We start from the raw sequence: 9,302 nt of genomic DNA on the forward strand, positions 1-9,302 counted from the left end.
ATTGAGGTGTATGATACAAAAACACCGTTAGAGAGAAATGTTTTATTTAGCAATACTGCTCAAATACATTGGATTGCTACATTACACAGCATACCAATCAATCCATCATTTATTTATTTATTAAATTTATCCATGACTTATACGAAGAAAATGATTGGATTTGAGAAAATGAGTTCTATAAAAAATTATAATGCATTAAATTTCCTCTAAAAGTAGTCATATTTCTTTCTTTTTTAAAAAAACTGTGATAACACTAAGTAATCGCAAAGCTTCATATTAATTTTAGAATTTGAAAAAAAAAAAGATGGCCCCATTTTTATTTTGCTAAAAAATTTTAAAACATACAAATAGTTTTTTAAATTCTAAGGTTAAGTGCCTAATTTTATAGGAATTTACTGATAAATTTATTTTTGCTAATTGGATTCATCACCTTTTTATCCACTAAGTAGGTAGGTAAAAGAGAGGAGGTCGGGTTTTTCCACAGGTTGCCAACCTAATATAGAGAGAAGGTAACATTAATTACCTGGGACGACCATGAAACAAATGCAAGTCCTCCGAAGCCAGTATTAAACTGGTGCACTGCGCAATCTTTTGATAATTTATAACAAAAAAAATGATTTATTTTTTGTTCTTCTTTAATTTCTTATCACTAAACAAAACAATTATGCACAGTTTTATGAATATTTTATAATGTTATGAATATGTTTACAGAAAATAAAAATTGAATCACAGACCATCACAATCCTCATATCCATTATCTTCAGACATATTAATGTAAACAAATATTATTAAAGGAATTATACAGGATATAATTTTATTTGACTGGTCGCCTGACAATCAGTAATTCATATGCAGCATAAACATCAATGATAAATGTTTGTAGCATAAGCATAATAGTTAGACCGAGAACCTGTGAGATAACAGTAATGTGAACCGCTGCGACCAATGGAGGGTCATGGGTTAAGTACTTTGTAAGGAAGCACTCTTTCTAGAACAACGTTTAGACAAGGAGATGATTTTTTCAAGATAACGCAAAACCGTCAGGAATTTCCCGAATAAGTGTACCCAGTGTATTAGCTGAATTGACCACAGCAGCGCTCCAGACACAAGATACGGGTTTGAAACTGCTACCGTATAACAGAATATAATTATCTGCCACACAACTGATTGATTTAACGATAAAAATAATTTATTGTAGTGTAAAATTTTAGGAACTGCATAAATATTGTTTAACATTTTCATAACATCATTACATAAAATTATATATATTTATTAGTACAAATAGTTAAATTCACATAAAAGCCAAGATTTACCCTAAATTAATCCAATCAACAGTTATACTTTCGAGGTAAAAAAAGAAAATTGATATAGACGTTATGAATATAAATAAATAACTGCATGATAAATTTATTATACTTTTTGTTGAAAAAAAATATATTAAAGACAGACAACAGTCGGATGTAGATAAAACGAAAATTACTGCAGTTCTAAAATTATAAAAGACATAATGAGGCTTCTGATAATATCGAATTGAAAACCCGACAGGTACTTATTTTCAATATTTTGTAACAAAATACTGTATTTGGTATCAACATGTGAGACGAGGATTTTCCTCTCAATAGGGAAAGATTCAGTTCGAAAAAAAAGTTCGCTTGAGGAGGAAAAAGTTTTATATTAAGGAAAGTATAGAGAAGTGTAGAGAAACTCAGCGTACAACTTTGGAGATTTGGAAAACGACGGGGATCAAATTAAACTGAAATCGATAATACATCACGCTAGGTAAAGGCGTTTTAGTCACAGTGAAATATTTTATTAAAATCCAGATAAATTTTAAGGACATATTTAATTTATTCTATTCCTTGAAATATTTCGATAGAAACTCACAACTTTTCTTTTTACTTATGTCTCATTATGTGATAATCTCATTGGAACGTCCTTGATTCAAGTCATAAAAATGACTAAATTACATTATTTTTTATTATTATGACAAATTGTATTACTATTATCATTATTTTTCTTTAATAGTAATTAAAACAAACAAAATTTTGTAATAGAACCTTTGTTTATATATTTTATAAAAGGGGCATAATTCATAACGATTTTTTTATTAGAAAAAACATCAGATAAAGATGAATTTAAACAAAAGTTCTCAGTAAGTGAGATCCGTCGAACACATATTGCTGGTGGATCTATTATGTCTATTGGTTTGGCCCGATGCAGTGTATACCACTCTTTAAAATAATTACAGTCCAACTATTGAAACTTCGGACGTTAGAAATATCGAGTAGTGAATCAGTCACTTAGGATGTGAAATACAAAGAAAAGTAATACTACCTGTGTTTGAATTTTACAAAAATCGACTGTCTTATTCCTTGCTTGAAGTATTTTTTCATTTTATTGAAATTTTTATTCAATTTCGCCTTTAAGATCACTGATAACAGATGATACGAAAAATATATCCAACCATTTATCACATTTATATAATAAGAACACTGACGCGTTTTGATAAGAAGAAAAATTATAAAAGATAAGCATATAGCGAAATCTAATTATGGAACTAATTTTATAATATTTTTACTATGGATATAAGAATAATTTTACCTCTTTTCTTTTATTGTAAAAAAATATGCTAGTCATGTTTCTTCCCTTTATCAGTAATAAATATAATATAATAATTTTCAAAAAAACGTTTAATTAAATTATAGCACCTGATTAATTTGTATTCTGATGATTGAAATTTCTAAAACTAATTTCAAAGTAAAACAAGAACTGAATACGTAACAAGTTTGAAGTCCTTTTAGTACGAAGTTGATCAAGCATAGCATAAATGCTTCATGTGCCCTCTTAAAGGAACAATTATTTAATCAAAATTTATACTTAATTATTATTTAACCTTTGTCAATAACATGACTTACTATTACAAACATCACAAAATTTGGTGAAATATCATGCTGATTTCTTTAATTCCCGTTCTTTAGCTATTAAAATTTGTGATTGAGTTACCAAGAAACAAAACAACAGAATTTAAGAAACTGTGAGTTTTAGGTAAGAAAAAAATATAAATATTTCCAACACGATTTATTATTATTTAAAAGACCGAATCAAACAATGATTTATTTCTCTAGAAACTATGATTTATGCCATGTTTAATCACGATGCATAATGAATTGAAGTACAATCCGTATGTTGAAATTCAATTATGAAATACAAACCATTGGGGTCCTGTATAAAGAAAGGCGAAGATGGTACGTCTGAATCCTGAGAATACTTAAAAATTCATGCAATTTTCCAATGAATACGGTAATGTCATGAATCATAGTGTAAAGTTTCTCGGAAGACAAGATGTACCACCGACAATGAGAAATGATCAATTACCACGCAACGTGAGGAGTGGATGGAGGCTTTCCAGACTGTACATTATGCAAGTATTCAGGATCTACTGGTGACCATAGGTGGAATGGAACAACCTATTGGTGTATTATTTCCACCCGAGTGGTTAAAATCCCTTTTTTCCTAGATAGATGGAAACAACATGCAACAATGGAAGTACCTGGTATGTTACTGGAAAACATGCATTATTGATTGCATGTCTTTTGAAAAAATATCTCACTCCATAATGAATTAATGATCTTTGTAAAACTTGAATCATATGTGAGTTAAAGAAGGAAGAAACTGATTGCTTAACTGCAGACTGCTTAACAAGTCTAAATGTGTGTCTTTAGAACCATCGTCTTACTATGGATTCATTCCAATTCCTAACAGCTGATAGCTAGTGATTCATGGAAACTTCTGAACATTCCATTATGTACAAAATACACGTCAATACTTAAGAAGTGATACCTATTGTATCTGTGTCAGCAAAATGACTATTATTTATTACGGTTAAAAAATATTTTTAAACGGAATTCTTAAAAAATTGTACAGGTTTTTGCACAATTTTCATAAATTGAAGGAAGTTTATCAAAATAATTTTTCAATATCTTCTTTAAATATTTTATTGTTGGATGGGTCTCTGTTAGATGAATAGAAATTATTACCATAAACATAAACATTGTCCTACCTGTCCAAATCGAACTATATATATATAGACAATAATATTAAAAAAGGTTTGTGTTGCGCTATATTTTCAGAATTTACTACTCAGAAAATTTGGAAATCAGAAATATTACAGATGATTTGTTTATAATCGCATCTAGTAATCACTTTAAAAAAGCTTCAATACAAGATAAAATTTCCCGACTTATAGATTCGAAATCTGAGCTAAAAATAATTAATTGAAATTTTGATCTGCAAGACTCCGAAAAGTAATTAAAAAATACACAGGCATAACCCAAGGCGTGTAGTGATCAGACTTTGTAATTCCTAGCAGAACTATCCATCTAGATGATAGAAAATATTTTCCAATTCAACGTGTATTCAACAAGAGGTTAAGGATAGAGGCCCAGGGAAGGATGAAGTTTCTGAATTTATTAATTCATCACTGATGAACCATTGATTCCATTGGCTGCTTCGGTTGATGGAACTAATCTCATTATAATTTCAAATTATTATTTCTGTTTGTAAAATTAATAACTGATCTCGTACAGTATTTGGTTTCGAAAGGGAATATTTCGCACTGAAGAAGCCTAAACAATTTGGAAAATGAGATAAATGTTTTAAACAGAAGAAAAATTCCAATTAAGATATTTTTTTATTTAAAAAAAACAACGAAAAAAAAAACACATAAGTTATAAAAAATACAACCTTGAGGAATTCATGCTAAATAATACGTTTCAAGGATTTAATTTATCTAGTTTCACTGACAGTTGGTTCATATAATTTATAAAGCATGATCTGAAGTGTTAAGATTTAAATTCAATCTTAGGTAATCTAAAGTCGAGTTGCTTTTTATGCCTGTTTACTATTATTGTCCAGTTTTAGATTTTCAACAGAAAACAACAAATGATAAATTTTAGAGATATTCATTTTAAATAATTTGATTGAGTTTCACTTCTGCCGGATAGTCAATTCTTGCAATCGATTTTTTCAACTTACTTTAAAAAATTTGATCAAGCTAAAATAAAATATAGTACACATTTATAAACACAGTTGCTGTCAATAATGCTGATGAGATAGATCAACCATGGATACCATCTACGCTAACTTTGAGGGATGTTGGCACCCACGTTTTCTATGAGCTTAATAACGGTTCTTTAAACAAATAAATAATTAAACGTATAACTAATGTACTTGCTTAGATCTGTTATATGTTATATAAAAGTTGAAATGTAAGCGACTTTTACGCACCAAATTGATAAAATTAACCCTGTCAAAATCGGTATTTTTGATACCTTAAAGTAAACATGTCGGTAATAATAAGAAAAAGTAGAAAACGTTTAAAACTAAACACCCAAAAAGTAATATCTTATAAATATATTTCACCAATTGATCGCATACAGTCAGCAGGACCGATCCAAAAAGTTTTAATTAAGAGTTATTTTATTTTGGCAATAATGTCATGGACAAAAATTAGTTGTCAATGTTTTTTTTTACCTGATAGTATATTACTGGTTGGTCATAAAAAATAAATATTTTGAATAAATAAATTAAAAACTCAATATGATGATATTTTATTTTTTTAATCGCCTTCGGTGTGAAGAGTTTGGATATAACCGTTACCTTGTTTCACTGTTTTGCTGACCATATGTAAGTTAACTTTTGGCACTCGAAAACAAAAACCTCCCAAATTACTGTTTAAAAGTTTCATGACAAATGACTATTGAAATTAGAATGGATGTTGATGCAGGGTTTGAGGCCGGGAGATTACTGCAGACAGCTATTCCATCACTGCCTTCGATTCGATGAAGAACGAAATAAAAAAAGTTCCAAATAAAAAAAAAAAAAAAAAATCGAACGACAAATTGGTAAGGTGTGCTTGGGACTGACAGAAAATTTATTTATATTATTGAAAGTATATTTTCAAATAAAAAAATTAAATTTTTTTTTCTTAAGTAAAAAGATAATAAATAATATTTCTTTATATTTTAGAACCAAACAACTTAATTATTACAAACATCTAAATTCCAATGAACCTTCTTCATAATATGAAAACTGAAGTTTCATCCAATCTCTTCCTTCTAATGAGCATGTTATTTCTTTGACTAATCTTTTAAATGATAAATTATTTCATTGCTTATTATAATTGATGAATTACAAATATATGTTTTCTAAATTGAAACATCCATGAACAATTATAAATAGACTCTCACCCTATTCCTTTCATATTCTTGCCTAGACGTTTCGACGATCTGTGCGTTCGTCAGAGCGATGCCGACGAACTGCAGATATGTTTCAAAAAGCTGTAAAATTAAATAAAAAAATAATAATATATTAAGAAAGGCAATAACAATAAAACAGTTAGCAATAAAAAAGTCAGGTCCTAGTAATTTATAATTAAAATATGAAATGTCAGATCCTAAGCAATTAGTCAGGAGTAAGCAATACTATACAATTTGTTTCTTCGGCAATTTTTGAATGCTTTGTTTAACTAATTTTATGTAAAAATATTTTTAAAACACACATGTTGTTTTTTTAAAAAGAAAATTTTTGTATTTTAAAATTTCCTTAAATATGTAACTTTTAATTTTTATCTGTTAAAACTTATAATAAATTTTTACAATCATTCTTAAAAAGTAATTTTGTTTAAACCAATCAGATTTTAACCAAATAAAGGTCAGTCCTCAATCATAAACCAACAGTCGTTTAAAGATTAAAAAATAAATATAAACATTTCAATCAAATGAAAGGCTCTTAACGTGACAGTATCCCCCGTTTACTGCCCTGAAAATTTCTGGCAGCTACCAAGCCTAATAGAGGTACTATACTGTCTTGATAGTAAATGCTCTGATGATAATATCTGTCACAGTATAGGTCCCAATACTGCCATGACTGTATCATCTTGTAAATAGGACCTAACGTGATAGTAATTTCATTGCCGAGATATGAACTGTAAGCTATTACGGTAGACAAAGTTCTATATTATCGCCACTACAGTAAATTTTGTCCTAATCGCATATATAATACAGTTCATAACATGATAGTAGAAAAGAGCCTATTAACTGCAAGATCTTTTAATCTGTTTAAAAAAATAAAAATTACTTCAAAGAGCAATGTTTACATATACGTTTTTCCATAATTGTTCAAAGTACAAAATACTTATTAGATAAGTATTTCAAAAACATAAACTAATTTTTACCCAAGTATACAAAATAAATGAATGTAGTTTGTATTTGAAATAATTTTATTTCAAATACTTGAAATAGTTTGAAATAATCTTAAAAGTATTTTGAGTCTTAAGTTTTGCCCAACTGTGCTTCATCGCTCCATACTGTGGCAGTTTTATTAACTAACAAAATGGTCCCAAAATATCAGTGATAAAATTATAGACTCAGTGAATCATAAAGTTAAAATTAAGAGCTATCTGCTAGAATAAAATTTAAAAAAAATTATAATTTACTATGAAGGAGCTAAAGTATACTATAATAAACCATGTGTTGAATTTATTATACATTGTAATATATAATATAAACTACATGCTGTAATAATTTAAAGATGAGAAAAGCTAGGTAAACAAAATATTAAAAACCTTTTCATCCTTATTGGTAAAGTGTCCCCCATCTTTATCTGGGTTCTTGTTGATGACTTGAGCAACAGCGATGATCTCGTCATGGGAATTGCGGACAGCCATGCACAGAAGTGATTCAGTGTGATATCCCATTATCCTGTCAACTTCATCGTCAAATCTGGGGTCCTACGGCAGAAAGATTTATTGTTTTGTTATTTTTTTGTCTAAAAGTAAAAATAATTATGATAATAATATTACGATTTTATTATATAATAATAAATAATATAACGCTACAAAGATAATATCCTAACCGCACAGATGAGTTGAGTCGAGGAGATATAGATAAATTTAATTTTTTTAAAATTTAAAACTATATTTAAACTAAAAATAAAAGAATATTTAATTAAGGAATAATGTTATGAATATTTATGAAGAAAGTATCGATTCTAATAACATCTCTTAAAAGGTCTCGAGATAATTATCTTCTTAAGCATCTTGGAGGATCATCAGGAATACAAGAGAAAGAATAGAAATTAAAGGATTTGAGAGTTTCATTCCAAACGATAAAATGTTTTTATGAAACCCAAAAATTATGCATTAATCAAGCGAAGATTTTCTTTTCAAACAATTATTGGCTAGTATCTATAGTACATTATATTTGTAAAACGTTGTTCAGCTATTTTAAATAACAAAATTGAAAACTAATTTAATAACCAGAAAAAAAAAACTCAAAACAATTTTAATTCATTTGCCAAACATTATTATCAATTATTATAAAACATTTATATGAAAAATGAAAAATAAATATTGGTCATATAATTGTGAAGATCATTTTTCTATGACTAGGAAATAAACTTAAAAGAATTATTCAACAATACAAAAATAAAAATACTTTTTGGCAATTTTTATAATTAAAGGAAAATTAATTTAAATTTGGTTTTATTATGATTATTTTTTTTTCGAATAATTATTTGACATTTATGTTTAATAAATAAAATAATATTTATTTTTAGTTTCATGGATTTTTAACCGTACTAAATTTTTTTTTTTCAATTTTTCCTTTAAATATCGAGAATTTTAAATTTTTTCTTGAAATTCAATATTCGGAATAGTTTAACGATACTTTACAAACCTATTTCTTAGGTAATGTGAAAACTACTAATCAAATCCTAATAGTTAAAAAAAACAAATTCCTGAATAATATTTTGGTTTTCCTAAAAACATTTTACCTTAGGATGAAACTCCTTTTACATATTCACGCCTCAATTAATAGTGAATGTCAAAACCAGTTGATTTAACGTAATTTTGTTTTATAACTAATGTTAATTTAATTTTTTTCGTTACTAATTCGTGAAATGACTTGAAGTAATTAAATTTTGGAAGAAGGATCACCTAAGCCCCTTGATAAGGTCAGCTGGCCATGTGCAACCTCTAAGCTATATATAATGACATCAAGCCAAGGTGGCAGTGCAAGGGTAAGATCTCAGCCAAAGGATACCAACTTCATGGCAATCATCAAAGCTGTTAGCGTCAGTAGAGAAAACTCATAGGTCCCCAATCCGAGTAAAATAACAATAGGAGAATCATACTCTTTCGAAAACAATATTTTTTTTCCATTGGAGTTTCAAAATAAATTCTTAGGGTGTTCCGTTTCGATAAATCAGTAACTCCTAATAAATCCGATCCATAAAAAGGCTGT

General features: G+C 28.0%; 1 protein-coding gene across 1 annotated transcript in view; it reads right to left on the reverse strand.

Annotated features, from left to right (window-relative positions):
- LOC106685897 (dual 3',5'-cyclic-AMP and -GMP phosphodiesterase 11A) overlaps positions 1–7,789 on the reverse strand; it is a gene marked incomplete at its 5' end in the record, with an annotated part of 110,559 nt that extends 102,770 nt beyond the window's left edge. Inside the window, 2 exon segments of the mRNA XM_067046612.1 lie at positions 6,249–6,338; positions 7,625–7,789. Coding sequence (XP_066902713.1) covers positions 6,249–6,338; positions 7,625–7,789 — 255 coding nt within the window.
- Positions 7,790–9,302: the final 1,513 nt, after the last annotated feature.

This window comes from Halyomorpha halys, unplaced genomic scaffold (assembly GCF_000696795.3).
Source record: "Halyomorpha halys isolate HHAL.00 unplaced genomic scaffold, Hhal_1.1 Scaffold752.1, whole genome shotgun sequence".
NCBI classification, from domain to species: Eukaryota; Metazoa; Arthropoda; class Insecta; order Hemiptera; family Pentatomidae; genus Halyomorpha; species Halyomorpha halys.